Consider the following 15,927-nt stretch of genomic DNA (forward strand, 5'->3'; position numbering starts at 1 on the left):
CATGCGCTGCTTTCAAACAAATACAGCTCAAAGTACTCAAAGTAAAAAAATATATATAGCACATATTAAAAACAACGAAGTTGACCAAAGTGCTTCACAGTCAGACAGAGTAAAAGCATGAGACAATTAAAACAAAACAATTAAGACAAAACAGGGCAAGAAACAATAGGTGACAACACAACAAGCCAGATAACAGCCAACTAGTTTGAATTAAAAGCCAAAGTAAAAAAATAAGTTTTAGGGCACAATTTAAAAGACGACACAGAGGTACGAATATAAACAGGGTGGTTATTCCAGAGTCTAGGTGCTATGGTTGCAAAGGCCCGGTCACCTCTGGATTTCAGTCGAGACCTAGGTTGTGTTAGGAGCATCTGATTGGAAGATCTTACTGCTCTATTGGGATTGTAAAAATGGAGGAGTTTGGATAGATAGCTGGACGCTAAATTGTTTAGAATTTTAAAAGTAAACAAAATAATTTTAAAATCTATATGATATTTAACAGGGAGTCAATATAAGTTGGCTAAAATTGGAGTGATGTGATGATAGATTCTAGTACCTGTTAAGAGATGCACAGCTGCATTTTTAACTAACTGAAGCCGGTAAAGAGAAGAGTGTTGGAGGCCCAAGTAGAGGGAGTTACAGTAGTCCAGTCTGGACGTGATAAATGCGTGGATAAGCTTTTCAAGGTCCTTTAGAGGAAGGAACAGCTTTGCTTTAGATATCTGGCACAGCTGGTAAAAACTGTTTTTACCACAATGGAGACCTGTTTCTCTAGTTTAAAAGAGCTTTCCAGTAATACTCCGAGGTTTCTTACAGTGAGCGAGAGATGGCTTGCGAGAAGACATGCGAGGGCATCAGCTAACTGGTCTGGCGGAGCGTGACTATCAAAAACTATGACTTCGGTCTTATTCTCGTTCAGTGTAAGAAAATTATGTGATAACCAAATTTTAACCTTGTGCTATGTTCATTAGTTGAATTTTCCAAGGAGCATTTTACAATGTCCAACACCTGTGCTGAACTGGTCATTGATATGGGTGTGATATGGGGTGATTATTGAGCAAGGTTTAACTTAAAGTGCATATATATTTATATTTACAAATTTAACTTACAATGAGTATTGCAGGAGCAAGTAAATGCCCTATTTTAAAATCCACACTATGATCAGTGTGGATTTCATTTTTGTTACATGGTCAAGATGCTGAATTACTTACACCAGACGCCATGAAAAGGTCCTCTTCTCTCTCCCAGGTTCAGTCGATGGGTACTTCTCTCCATACTTTGATTGCATGTCCTATTTAAGAAAACATAGATAAAGTATCGAAATGAGTATAAACTATATGGGTGACTGCCAACAAAGTGCATGCTGAAGCCAAAGGTCTAAATAATCATCATACCTCAAGAAGCATGTCACTGATGAGCCTGATTCTCACTCCTTTAGCTCCTCCCCTTAATGAAACTACATCCATCAGTTTTGGAGTCCAATGGCCACGTTTAGCCAGATTCAACGCTTACAGTGGTTATTCTCTTGAATTATTTTTTAATCTGTAGATTACACATACAGAAAAAATGCTATAAAAAGCTTTGACCATTATTACAAACAAATGTCAGGCTTTACAAATGTTTTCTTCAAAAGGAACCTGTTATTTTAAAAGTATTAAATTTAAATTTACTTAAAACTGATAGTGCAGACAGATGATCCACCAAAATCACAATTTAATATATTTTTAAAATATTAAATGATTTTTATCTATGCACAAATTACTTATATAAAAACTTAAAGACAAGAAGATTCACATAGTCTATGCCTGGATGTTACTACCAAAATAGTAACATTTCTTACATGTGGTAGTACAAAATATTTGCTCAACTGTATGAGAATAACATCAGACACAAATCCACTATTGGTCATAACAAAATTGACTAGCACAAAGGCATTGCTTTAGTAGAAGTGTTTGTTACATTCTGGCAGAGGCAGACTGTATGTATTATGAAAAGGACCCAAAATGCAGACACCATGAAACAAAACTTAAATGTTAACAGAAAGCGAGCCGTTTATTAAGGCTGGTGAAAACATTACAAAACAAAAGGCAGAGGAGAAGCTAAACAATAACCTAAACTGGGAGAGCTAAGATAACACAGAAACCCAAAACATGAACCCTAACATGGACACAAAAATACCTAGAGCACAGAACCTGGAAACATGACACAAAGGACAACAGACAACCTGACAATGACACACTGAAAACAGAGGACTTAAATACACAGGAGGTGATTAGGGGAAGTGGGAACACATGGAGGAACAGCTGACTGACATGAGCCTAATGATAGTACAAGGGAAGTGAAACTAAATACAATGAACAAAAAAAACACACGACTCCTTCAAAATAAAACAGGAAACATGAGACAGACATGATAATACAAACTTGATAACATAAGACACGCAGCGTGAAACACAAAGGGTGAGGGAAACTTAAATACAGGGGAAGAAAACACAAGGAGTCTAATAACCAAATGAACTTCGCTAATCTAATGAACTTAAACATAAACAACATCCAAATAAACTAAAACTTAAAACGCTGGGTCAACAGACCCAAGAACATGACAGAGTTATTTGAAAAAAAAATGTTACTTACCTTAAAATTTCTTTAACATCTGCCTGCAAATCCACCATCCACATTTAAACATTTTACATGTCTGAGTATTTCTCTCATGATAAAACTGTGGTTATAAAGCATTTATCTAGTGAAACATATATGTATGATTTTAATCTTAGAAAGTGCAATGTACAAATTGATACAATCATGCTCAGGTAATGAAGGTGAAATGATTTAATCAAAATGATAATGTACTGCTGCTACATTCCAGGTTACAAGCTGCTTATTCATGTGGAAGCTGAAAAAATCAATACATTTAAATCTGGAAACAAGCCACAGACTAGCCTCAGACTTTGAGCTGCTAATTCTCATTCCAGCCATGTCACACTCACTAACAAGTTTGTTGTTTGATCAAGTCATGCAAATAAAGCAGAGATGAGATGCTGGGGCCACCAAACCAGAACACCCTCCATGACTTCTCACTTTGCTGGATGAATATAAATATGGCTACTGTATGGTGAATGGTTACTAAATACTGCAGGTCTCGAAAGAATTTTTCATTTTACCTAAAAATGTAATAAAAGATTTGAAAGAATGATTTGACCTGTTTTATAGGAATAGGAAAATTGCGCCAGATAGATGTGTGATTACATATTTGTACTCCATTTGATTTCCCCACACCAGAACCCAAAGAGTTACACTTTACTTCATGTCATCAAAGGCATTTCTATAACTGACAAACAATGTAAGCATTCATAGAGCATTCACTTGTCACTCTCCAAACACCGTCTTCTGACAGCGTGGTGCAGCTTGGATCCTGGATGGATTTGTCTGGCTGCCCTTCTGCCCAGCTGGTAAAGGTCAGAGGTCGGTTTTTCATATCAGCTCCAAGGTTTCCCTCTGCTCTTCCATTGCTGGCATTAATCCAGACTGTTTTAGGACTGTTTTCAAACACTTCAGTGAGTAAGCTATTCTCTTTATCACTCTGGGGCAAAGCCAGCGCTAATCCTCGCTGGGAGCAGAACTCAACAGCTTGGAGGAAAGAGCCTCTTTCCTTGTTGGACACAAAATATTTTCCATCATCAACTCCTCGGGCAAAATCGTAGTTTATAACTGAAAAAAAAACAGCATAGAAAGAGAAATTGGAATGAACTACTTTTATTTTAAAGAAACCAGCAGAAAAAAGATTTCGTCTAGTCATTACACACCATGTATCCTTCCATTTAGCTTTATTGCTCAAAGTTCAAATTATTATGTTAAATAATAATCTGAAAGATAATTGAAATTTTAAAAGCAAACAAGGAAACCCCCCAGAGTTATTAATGATGGAGTTACTGTAAAACCTATGTCCTGTTGCTGCTGATGACACTTACCCAGCTCTAACTTGGTTATTGTTTCCTTTAGGGCTCTAATGGTTTGAAGGTCCTGGTCTATGTAACCAAAGAGCTCTAGATCAAACAGATAAAATTATCAGTGTTGTAGTCATTTGGGACCAACATTTCTTTGTGTATGTTTAAAATTGCAAACTGTTATTAAATAAAAGCTAGTTTTTCTCTTTTGAGCTTCAAATCTCTAATCATGCACGGCGTCAACACGTTAGCACGGTTAGCTCATTAGCGCGGTTAGCTTGATAGCGCGGTTAGCTCGTTAACGCGTTAGCGCCATCAGCCCCTCACACGGGGCAATCTGCGCTAACTCCTTAAGGGAGATTTGCCAAGTTAATGCGGTTATGGCGTGAACGCCATTTTAATGAGATTAACGCAGACAGCACTAGTAATCAATTAAAATTATAGCTAAGATGCATTTTTTCAAATACCACATTTCTGTGTCTTTCACATTCCAAAACACATTACACTAAATATCGTTCTAAACCAAGGATCAGGTACCCCAGCATAAACAGAGTAATATAGTGTATGCAGTGAAGTGCCAAGAGGACTGCTGTGAGTAGTGACACTATATAAAACAACAATTTGATATTAATAAACCCTACTGATTAAAATGGTAAAAGTAATTTGTATAAATTACATTTAAAATTCTGCATCAAATTTAACAGAGGTTGTTTTTACTTTTGCTCCTGTCAGTCCATTCAATCGTCAGAGTCAGCTCCTATCACTGCCATTGATATGCCTAGTACAAGTCCTACTACACTCATGCTTGCCTCAATAGATTTTTATTTGGCATAGTCCTTGATTTTAGTACTTGTGTTGGTTTCACCTCAAGTCCAACACCCAGAGACTCTATACTCAAGCGGAAGCAAGGAAATCAAGGACTAGTGAGAACCACTGTCCAGGAGAAGACAACAAAGATCCATGAGTACATCAAAAACATGGCCACAACCAATTATGTGCTTAGTGAATATCTCAGGCAGAAGAGCAGCAAGAAGAGGAAACATCATGGGAGTACAGCCCCCTGTACGGCATTTACGACAGATAGATACAACGAGTGGTTGGACTGAAAGAAAGAAAGTTACAATGGTTAAGGACACTGAATGCATCTATGGGAATGTTTCATAGCAAAGAAAGTAGTTGGTGCTGCCCTTGTGTGCAAAAATGAAAAATAAAACTTAGTAACTAATGAAACTAATAAAAATTGATCTTCACCTGTTCTGCAGTCAGAATCTTCTCCAGATTGTCCAGGAAGTCCAGGTCTTCCAGGAAATCCACGTCCTCCAACTAGTCCAACATATCCAACTGGTCCATTAACTCCAGTATCTCCTTTAAAGCAGGTATGGAAGTATCATACCATATGTTCAGATATTCACTCACAGCCCAAAGAGGAAAAATTCTCTCACAACGTTAGGAAACTGGTTATACAGAGCTAAAAAGCAGTTAAATACCTTATTATTAATTAATCACTACTCAAATGGGAATTTTAGCTTCACGTCAGCACCAAAAAAAGACCATATTTAATGCACTTAACCATATATCTAAGTATAAAGTGTATATAGAAGTATAAATATATTGAGCCTCCACTATCTGATGTCATAAAATGCTCATTCAGTGTCACTGCCATTCATACTTTGTAGCATAAGCCTCTGTTGATACATCATGAAAACTTATTTGGCTATACAAAAGAATTGTAACAAGCTTTAGATAAACTATAAATAGTATCTGGTCAGTAGTCTTGTGGTTTGTAGGATTATTGCTCACCTTTTTGACCTACTGGTCCTGGTACTCCAGGTGGACCAGCTGGTCCAGGAAGTCCACTGTCTCCTTTGGGACCACGAGGACCTGGATTCTGACTGTACCCAATTGGAGCCACCAGGAAAAGGATACAAAATTGGAGCCATGCCATCATTGTTTAAATGCAGAGCTTAAAGATAAACAAGAAGGTGTTAAAGGTTTTCAAAGTTATTCAGAGATGTTAATTTGTTAAATGGTATTAACATTAAAATATAATAAAAACTCACCAGTATACAAGCAGTTATCCACTGGGCTGCTTTGTGTGCTGCTTTCAAACAAATACAGCTCAGAACTCAAAGTCAAAAATATATGAGCCACTCGTTGAAGAGAAAATAAAAACCAGGTGAGTATTTGATTGGAAACAAGGCAGAAAAGAGACAAAAAAAACTATGAGGCCCAAAGCCTTCCTCTTTGTAACAAAAAAGGTCTGAGAAAGACTAAAGTGTGTATAGACAAACGTCCATTCAAGCAACATCATTTGATAACACTTTATAATAATTACACACTATAAAGGATTAACTAGGTGTTAGTAAGTGCTTTATTTATCACTTATAAAGTATTGCTCCTCCTTATTATGTAATTTATAAAGTTATATTCAGCTCCAAAGTGTCTTGTAATTTGTTTATTTAAGCTGACTTTACATGTGTGAAAGAACAACATCACTCTTACTATTTTGACTAATTCAGGAGCATTTTGGACCTGAACCTGAGTGGGTGCTGAGTTATCTTACTAAAGCTCGGTAACAGACTACAGACCTGAGGAAAGTTGAACTTTAGGAATCAACTAAAGTAATTAAAAACATCCCAGAGACATTTTCCTGCTTATTGGCTTAATATAATTTGTTTATAGTGTTTACAACTGTTCGTGAGGCTCTGTGAAACAGTTACTTTTGTGATAATCTCATTCATATTTTATTTTAAATGAAGAAGCTTCAGTATTTTAAAGGTAAGATATCCTGTAGCTCCAACTTCTCTTTCTGTCTTAAACCCCTCTTACCATCTTAGACGCTGTTCCAACTTACGTTGCAATCTTCTGCAAATCTCTGGGGGTTGACATTTACACCTGGCAATAAATATTGGTATGTTTTGTATCTCTTTTTGATTTGTCTGTCATTTTTCTGTTGTCAAGATAACCAAGACTTTGTGAGCTACTTGATTTTCATTAATAAATGCTTTATAAGGTAAACATAATAATCAATTTAGATGAAGTCACACAAAATGGTTAAATGACTACCAGTAATTGCCTGAATTAACTATGAATTAAAAAAAAATAAGTACATAAAATAATAATCAAATAAGTTTTTATAAAATTCTCTATTAATAAATTCACAAAAAATGAGCTCATACCTTAATCTTAATAGTGCATGTGAACTTAATAGTATACATGTAAATACTTTGATCACAGTTATATATTATATATGCATGATACATGAACCTATTAATCAAGAATAAACATTTATATCAGTTTTTTAGAAAGGAGGAGTAATGCTTTATAATGTTTTATGAATGATGACTGAAATACTTACTAATACCTTACTAATGCTTAATAGTGTGTCTTTATTATAAATTATATATTTTAATAATGTATATACTCTTATGGTTTTCTGCACTGATGGCTTTGATAGGATTGAATCACTAAGATTCATACCTCTCCGACCTTTTACATCTTTACGTTCCATCCCGTGCTCTCCGATCTCAGGACTCTGGCCTTCTAAAGGTTCCTAGAGCCAGAAAAAAGACAATTGGAGAGCGTGCTTTTTCTTTTCGTGCCCCGTTTCTGTGGAACACCCTCCCTCAAGATGTTAGGCAGGCATGCTCCGTGGAGGTTTTTAAAACTAAGCTGAAGACACATTTGTTCACCTTATCTTACAAGTCTTAATTCTATGGCTTTTAGTTTTTAAATTCTTACTGTTTTTAACTTGTATTGTGTCTTTTACATGTATTGCTATGTATCGCTTTTTATTATTATTATTATTTTTTTATCTCTTTAGTTTTAAACAGTTGTACAGCACTTTGTTTGAAAGCGCTTTATAAATAAAGTTATTATTATTATTATTATTATTATTAAGATTGTGCACTTTCAGATGACAGATGATCAAAATGTTTCTTTTTTCAATTAAGCTATTAAACTATTGCTACTGCCTCAGATTCTATCCATCCATCCATCCATTCGCTTCCGCTTATCCTTTTCAGGGTCGCGGGGGGCGCTGGAGCCTATCCCAGCTGTCATAGGGCGAGAGGCAGGGTCCACCCTGGACAGGTCGCCAGTCTGTCGCAGGGCCAACACACAGGGACAGACAACCATTCGCACTCACATTCACTTGCACATTCACACCTAGTGACAATTTGGATTATCCAATTAACCTATCCCCACAAGCCTCAGATTCTATTCAGTTACAATTCATTTGTTGTTTTTTATCAATTCATTGTGCATGTTTTCAGATGTGATCAAATTTTAAAGCGAAACAATGAATAGACATTACTTTTTTGAAACCAGGTCATTTATATTTCTTTGAAATGTATCATGTTGGAATGGTGAGCAGTGGAGCCATAAAGTTGTGCACCGTCCAGACCTCTAGCCACCTTCCTGTCTCTGGCCTGGAAAGATAGAAACATACACGTATCCACTTTTTTTTCTTTTTCTTTTAGCATGTCCTGTTTGGTTCAAGAAGAAAGCAATACAATAAACACAACACCATTGCAATAAATTATAACGTGTAATGATAATGGATTGGATTTATATAGCGCTTTTCAAGGCACCCAAAGCGCTTTAAAATGCCACTATTCATTCACTCTCACATTCACTGACTGACAGAAGCGAGGCTGCCATATCGCGCCATCGGCCCCTCGGGCCAACACCAGTTGGAATGTTGTTGCGCAGCACACAAGACTGACAGCACACAATGTGTTTTGAGGAAGCAGCCAAGAAAGATATAGCTTGTGTCTGTGAGCACCCATGTGTACACCTGTGTGGATGAGCACGCTTGTATTCAAAAGGTTTCACCATCGAGGATGTGGGGGTCCATAGCCCCGTCTCCCAGAGCATGAAGCAGGCATAGAGGAGACCCAGGCCCCAGACATCCAGAGGTCCGCAAAGCGCGAGAGCCCAAGGAGGACCATGAGAGGGGCAGCTTCCTGTCGGAGAGCAGCAGGTGTCAGCACGGCCCCTCCTGAGAACCCTCAATGTCTACATGCATTTCAAATTGAGAGGTGGGCGCCGGCGCCAGAGGTGAGGTTGAATACACAGACCGTCCTCTGGACGCCGTATAGCGTGTCCGTGGAAACTCAAAACATCAGATGTCAATCAAAATCCTCTCATAGTCCCCTGAAAATAAGATTCTTGTGTGTTTTCTTTAAATTGTGTGGCTTATATGTACGGTCTCAGTGAAGCTACTTTTTTGCACTGTCCATAACACTCTCTTACACTCAGCCACTTTAATGTCATCTGACAATTTCTGTGTTCCTTTCGTTACAGTTAGTTACGCATATTTTCTGGAAATATTAACAAACAACACACTTAAATTGTTGTTTTAAGAACAACAATGCTTCAGATTTATAAAGCCCTTAACACTTAGATTAAGAGAATGATAGTCAGTGAGGTGAGGGACTTGCATGGGTCGCCATTCAAAGACTGGACTCAAAATGAGTTTCTAGGTAAAGAACTCCTTTCAGGGAACCTCACCTACGTTTCTTTTTTGTTATTAGAAGCAGTTTAAAACACAGAAAAAAGAAAACAAACAGGTGTAATTGTGAAACTAAAAAAGTTGTTAAACAAAACTGCAGATCTTGTGATTTCCCTGAGCTCTACAAACTAAAAAATCTGTTAAAATTTCAAACAATGAGCAACATAATTTCCATCCAGGGAATTATTTGATCGGTTTATCAGTGTAGCTCTAAAAATGGCAACATATTACCCACAATATGCCTTATTGCAGCAGCGATACAAAGAGCAGAGACTGAGGTTAGAGCTTATCGCTCTAACAAAAACAATATCGCAAGCTAAAGGAAAAGTGGAAATTTATAGATTTTTAGTAACACTGAAGTGTTTTACTTTTTTTCCACTTGACTGTTTTTTGTAAATTGTCTTTTAGCTTCTAGTTAGCTTCTGATAGTTGACCAAAATATGATGTATTGAGAAAACACTTACAGTTCTGCTTTTAAAATGGCTCATAAGCAACAAACTAAGTAAAAAAAATGAAGGTTACTTCAAAGACTGCTTCAGAACTGCACAAGATTATTTGCCGTTAGCAGGTTGTTAATGCTATCCATCAAGTCTAACAGTCTGCAGTCTATGAACTAAATTCGGCTAACGCCAGCTAGCAATATTAGCTTGGTGGCAAGTAGCCGTCAGTAATAGTAACAAACACAGCAATAGTACATCGAAGATACTGAAGTGGAATATAACCCAGGTAGCTGCCACAACTAAAACAAGGTAGATGCAGTAGGCTAACATTAGTTTTTAAAAAAGAACTAACTTCCAGATGTTTCTTTAGGTTAGAGGTGGAATCTTTTCACACTGAGAGCAGCTTAGTTGCTGGCAAACAGAATTCGCATTGCATGGTCAGATTTTGCCCATCCCTTTATTCTTTAAATGTGAAGTGCTGCCAGAATTTCCACGTAAGAAATGCATTCCTGCCCATGCACTGCTGGTTTTGTTGTGCTGGCTCTGGGTCCATTGTGTAACTGACGCTACCAAAATTAACAGGACGCTTATATTAGAGCCTCTTATTGTGTGTTTTGTTTGGGTTTCCAGCAATACGTTGAATTACCAAAATTAGAGAGGGGATAGCGTAACATATGAAACAGGAAATGACCACCATGTAATCAATTTATTTCAACAAAGTAACTGTATTCTAATTATCACCTTTTTAAACTTTTTAAACACTGGACACAATTAGACAAGGTGGAAGCAATACTGAAGACAATGAACACAGGACAAGGGACTGTCAAAATAAAACAGGAAAGACACAGATATGGAGATGCAAGCTTAACATTGAGTCTGGGGAAGAAACAGTCATTCTGACTGCAGGAGACAGAGAGGGAATATAGAACGTGGACACAAGAGTAACTAGATGTGGAACACAGGGAAACCATAGTGACAGAAAACTAAAGACTAGAAACTATAAATATAACGTAAGCAGAAAACAGCTAAGAACCAGAAACATGAACGACACTAAATCAATGAATATCAATCACACCAGAAAACACATAAACACTGAGTCACAGACCCAGTGTCATGACACTATCTGGGCCCAGGATTCTTAATCTCAAGAGTTTCTATTACATTAGAGCTACAATAGCATCCAAATTCTTGTAACAAGCAACATCTGGACACACCTTGAACTTGGGTCTATGGGGTAGTGAAGCTATTAAACTTAACTTGGAGCGCCACCTAGTTTTCTAACAGGCAAAGCACTATTGAGATGAAGAGAATAAAATACTGATAAAACATGACTATAAAAAACTAACAAATTTTTATGAAAACAATTATGATGTCCTTGATTAATTAGTAAACATGTCTGTCACTGTACAGTTTTTTAACAGTTTCTAACATACTGTAAGGGAGGTTGAATTGCAAAAGGTGGAGGTGGAGGCGGAGACAGCTGTCAAGTTGTGACAGTTGGAACTCCAGCCGGCTTCCCTTCCTGCGACTGCCTCCATTCGGCAGGCAGACATACCGTTTGATGTGGGGAAAAACAGTCGTCTGGTTCCGGTGTTCCGCGACAATGAGGTTGACATCTACTTCGAGTCATTTGAGCGAATAGCCACAGCCTTGCACTGGCCACGGGACTCATGGGCCATTTTGCTACAATGTAAGCTGGCAGGTAAGGCTCAGGAAGTTTGTTCCTCGTTGTCAGCTGAGGACTGCCTGGACTATGACAAGCTGAAAAGTGCTATCCTTATGAGCTGGTCCCAGAGACTTATAGGCAGCGTTTCCGGAGATTGAATAGGGGACAGGGTCAGTCCTATCTTGATTTTGCCAGGGAAAAAAGTGTCCTTTTCGATTGGTAGTGTGCGGCCTGCAAAGCTGCTGACCGTGCTTCGATCTGTAAACAAATGCGGACAAAGGAATTTAAGAATGATTAATGGGGTGAATTTTATAATGGGAAATGACATAGCGGGTGGGAAAGTTTATCCTACCCCTGAGGTGACCAACAATCCTGTTGTAGAGCCTGTTTTAGATGCCCTGAGCCAGCATGACCTGACCACTTCATGCAATATACACTAATGGCCTTTGGCATGAAAAATGCCCCAGCTACCTTTCAACGTTTAATGCAGTTGGTGTTGGGAGATGTGTCCCAGTGCAATGTGTATCTAAATGATGTAGTGCTATACACAGACACATGGGGAGATCATATGTCCCTCCTGAGGACAGTGTTTCAGCGGCTAGCCGAGGCCTCGTTGACCCTCAATCTCACTAAATGCGAGTTTGGTAAGGCAACAGTCACTTACCTAGGTAAGCAGGTGGGGTTTGGACAGGTCAGCCCGGTGGAGGCGAAGATTGCTGCAATCTTAGACTACCCGATTCCAACCACCAGACGGGAACTGAAGCGGTTCCTAGGTATGACCGGATATTACCGGTGCTTCTGTAAGAACGTTTCTGGTGGTCGCTAACCAAACTATGTAGTCCAAAGGTGCCTTTTGAATGGTCAGTTGAGTGCCAGCATGCCTTTGAGTCAGCAAAATCCCTCCTGTGCAGCACCCCTGTCTTGGCGGCTCCTAATTTCTCTCGACCCTTCAAGCTAGAGGTCGATGCCAGCGCCACCGGAGCTGGAACTGTCCTACTGCAGGATGATGAGGAGGGTGTGTGCCATCCGGTCTGTTATTTCTCTGTGAAGATCAAACGGCATCAGCTGAACTACTCTACCATAGAGAAGGAAGCTTTAGCTCTGCTTCTGGCTCTGCAGCATTTCACAGTGTATGTGGGCTCCAGCTCTTCCCCGGTGACTAGGGTTGCCAACTCCCTGAAAAATAAATAAGGGACACCTCGTGGCCAGGGCCGGGCAACCTAGTTGTCTTCACCCTTCCCAGTGTGGTAGCTCTTTTTTGTGTGTGTGAAATTATTTTTTAACCCTTTGACTTGAATTTGATTTAAGCAGATGCATATTCTTTGTGATATGACCATATGGGAAACAAATGATCATTTAGCCATTTATTTTTAGCTCAAAATGACAACATTAACACAGTAAAACAGGTCTCTTTCTTAAACAGAAGCCTGTCATGCTTAACTTTTGAGAATAAAAGTAAATCTTTCTTTAAAAGAACTCTGTCCTGCTTAACTTAAAATTATATAAATTAATAGAAAACAATAGAACGAAAAATATTCTTGTAACTGTGCACATTTAGTGCATTTAGTACAATTGGCTTCAGTTGAGGTATTATTTCAGCTTTTCTAATGCTAATCAGCTGCTCCTGTTTGTAAACCCACTTGTTCCCATGATTACGCATCATAACTCATCATCATTATTCATCTATGTATTACTTTTATGTATTAGTCATCTATTTGTTGTAATCATCTATCCTTGCAGTTGTTTATTACACAAAATAAATTATATTATCACACTTCTGGCCACATAGCGCTGATATTCACTGCACATGCCCATATTAACCTTAACCAGAGGGTTTAAAAAACAAACCAGTGTTTACATACCATATCTGCTTCTGCCGTGGCCTGGTGGACAAGAAATTGGTTAAGGGTTCCCTGAGCTTTCACGCCCCTCATGTTCTTCATGTGCCCACCATTAGAAGCATGCCTATGGAAAAAGTGCGCCGGCACACAGTGCAGTGCGCTTTATAGGTGTTATGGTGACCTTTTCCAGCCAGGTGTTTCCCTTTTCCCATTCCTCCCTGTGCTTTTGCAGCCTTTTTTTCTTTCTCTGAGCGAACAAACATTGCTGCTCTAATGCTGGGCTCACACTGTGCGATTTCTGGCCCATTTTGAGACGATTTTTGAGTCGTGCGACCGATTTGGTGATCGGCCCGATTTTGGCCTTCATCGTGCGTCGTGTAGTATACGTGGGGTAACGAGAAGCGATTAACACCTCGAGCAGCTCCCGATCATCAATCGCTCGTGAGCCGCTCACACTGCTCACGCGCAAACACGTAAACGTCGGTGAAAAAGACGGAGCAGCACGGCAGTGCAGCGTGTGATCTGGACACAAGCGATGGAGGCACAACTTGTAGAACTTTGGAAAGCTCATCCGAGCCTTTTCGATGTGGCATCACAAAATTATCACGACCACAACAACCGTGAAAATAGTTGGATTTACACTGCTGCTCATTCACAGCTGCCTGATCAATGTTTTTCATTAGCAATTTAGCAAAGTTGATGGTGGTGGTTTGTGTGTCTGTGTGAGTGAAAGACAGAGCGACAGATTTTCTGTTATAACCTTCATGTTATGGAGGCACAGTGTGAGCACTCGGGTCGCATCAGAGCATCGGGCGGTATAGTGTGAGACCTGCATCGTGACCTACCAACTTCTAACCCCTGCGAGTCAATCGTGCAGTTTGAGCAGGAGCTGAATAACGCGACTGAAAAAATCACACAGTGTCTGCCCAGCTTTAGGTGTACTGTCGTCCGAGACCGCAGTGTCGGCGTTTGTTCCCCTGTTGGCCATGCTTCTTGTTGTGGTCATCTGTTGTCTTCCGGTATTTTCTCCGCAAGCGACCTTTCCTCGACCAATGAGATGAGCGGTAATCTGAATTGTCATAAGTGTGCTGTCAGCTCATTGGTCACAAAGCAGGAGAGGGGCTGGGAGTTATGCTTTCAAACAAAGCGTTAATTCCATTAACATTTATAGACTACTTTTGATTCTCACTGTATTACGGGACAAAGTGCGTCCCTTATTAGCTCAACACGGGACGTGTGCTTTTGTTTCGAAATACGGGACGATTCCGTTTTTTAAGGGACGGTTGGCAACCCTACCGGTGACCGTGTTCACAGATCACAATCCCCTCATTTTTCTGAACCGGATGTACAACCACAACCAATGACTGATGCGCTGGGCACTGCTGGCCCAGGATTATAATCTGGTGATCAAACACAAAAAAGGTACTGACAATATAGTAGCTAATGCACTGTCACGCAGCTCACAATTAGGTGTCTTTGTTGTTTTGGTAGAGCTTGAATGTAAGGGGGGGGGGGGGGGATGTTACATTCTGTGAGGCTGTGGGAGAGTGTGACTGGGGTGTTTGCCCGCTCTCTCCGCCTCCTCCTCCTTTGCCACTCCTACCCCCTCTGTCTCTCTCACTCTCCTCTCTCCCCAGGACACAGCTGCTTTTGATTAGTTTGCCACCTGGATCCAGTCAGCAATCACCTCTGAGGCTATGTAAGCAGGGGATGAACTGTGAGCGAGGTGTTTTTTTCCTCCTTGTGGCTCTACACGTTTTTCTGCTAGGTTTTGGACAGGCAGCCTACTTCGACTAGTGAGTAGACGGGCTTGTGGGCCCTGAGATTGTCTCCTTGTGGTGAGGAGTAAAGTAAGAAGTGTGGGAAGTGCCTCCCTTATTTGTTTGGTAGTTTTTTCTTTTGTTGCTGTGAGGGTTTCCTTTGTTTCTTTGGCATTATTGGTAAAACAGCGTTGCCGGCTCTTTAAGATAAGGTTATTTGTAATAAAACTATATTATTATAGAACAACTCTGTCTGTTTTCCTTTTCATTCTATTTCTGGACGCATTTGTTACTGGTCCCCTCCCTCACAGGCCTAGACCTCTTCATGGGGACGTAACATGCCCTTTGAAAAGTAGGTGAATCTAGCTCCTGAATGATGAACTGGGGACTTTATAGGATTTGGCAAAACATCCAGAGCACAAAATATGTTTGAATCAAGTAACAGGTGCTATATCACCCTATATCAGGTGTGCATAATTATTAGGCAACGTCCTTTCCTTTGGCAAAATGGGTCAAAAGAAGGACATGACAGGCTCAGAAAAGTCAAAAATAGTGAGATATCTTGCAGAGGGATGCAGCAGTCCTACTGCCAGTTTCTGGAAGACACCTTCTTCAAGCAGTGGTACAGGAAGAAGTCTGCATCCTTCAAGAAAAACATGATTTTCATGTAGGACAATGCTCCATCACACGTGTCCAAGTACTCCACAGCGTGGCTGGCAAGAAAGGGTATAAAAGAAGGAAAAACTAATGACATGGCCACCT

General features: G+C 39.6%; 1 protein-coding gene and 1 long non-coding RNA gene across 2 annotated transcripts; both read right to left on the bottom strand.

Annotated features, from left to right (window-relative positions):
* Positions 1–3,010: 3,010 nt before the first annotated feature.
* On the bottom strand, positions 3,011–5,891 carry LOC146665230 (phospholipase A2 inhibitor subunit B-like). The gene is made up of 4 exons (XM_085411112.1): positions 5,744–5,891; positions 5,195–5,308; positions 3,968–4,042; positions 3,011–3,707 (listed from the first exon to the last, which is right to left on the bottom strand). The coding sequence occupies exons 1-4, from the start codon at positions 5,889–5,891 to the stop codon at positions 3,322–3,324; spliced, it is 723 nt and encodes a 240-aa protein (XP_085267238.1). The 3' UTR covers positions 3,011–3,321.
* Positions 5,892–10,359: 4,468 nt separating this feature from the next.
* LOC146665231 (uncharacterized) lies at positions 10,360–14,505 on the bottom strand. The gene is made up of 3 exons (XR_014912582.1): positions 13,427–14,505; positions 12,229–12,606; positions 10,360–11,822 (listed from the first exon to the last, which is right to left on the bottom strand). It is a non-coding gene; the product is annotated as an uncharacterized LOC146665231 (long non-coding RNA).
* Between the last annotated feature and the right edge of the window lie 1,422 nt (positions 14,506–15,927).

The sequence above is a fragment of the Rhamphochromis longiceps genome, linkage group LG7, assembly GCF_057381845.1.
Source record: "Rhamphochromis longiceps isolate RC_006_pf linkage group LG7, R_longiceps_female_GT1.1, whole genome shotgun sequence".
NCBI lineage: Eukaryota > Metazoa > Chordata > Actinopteri > Cichliformes > Cichlidae > Rhamphochromis > Rhamphochromis longiceps.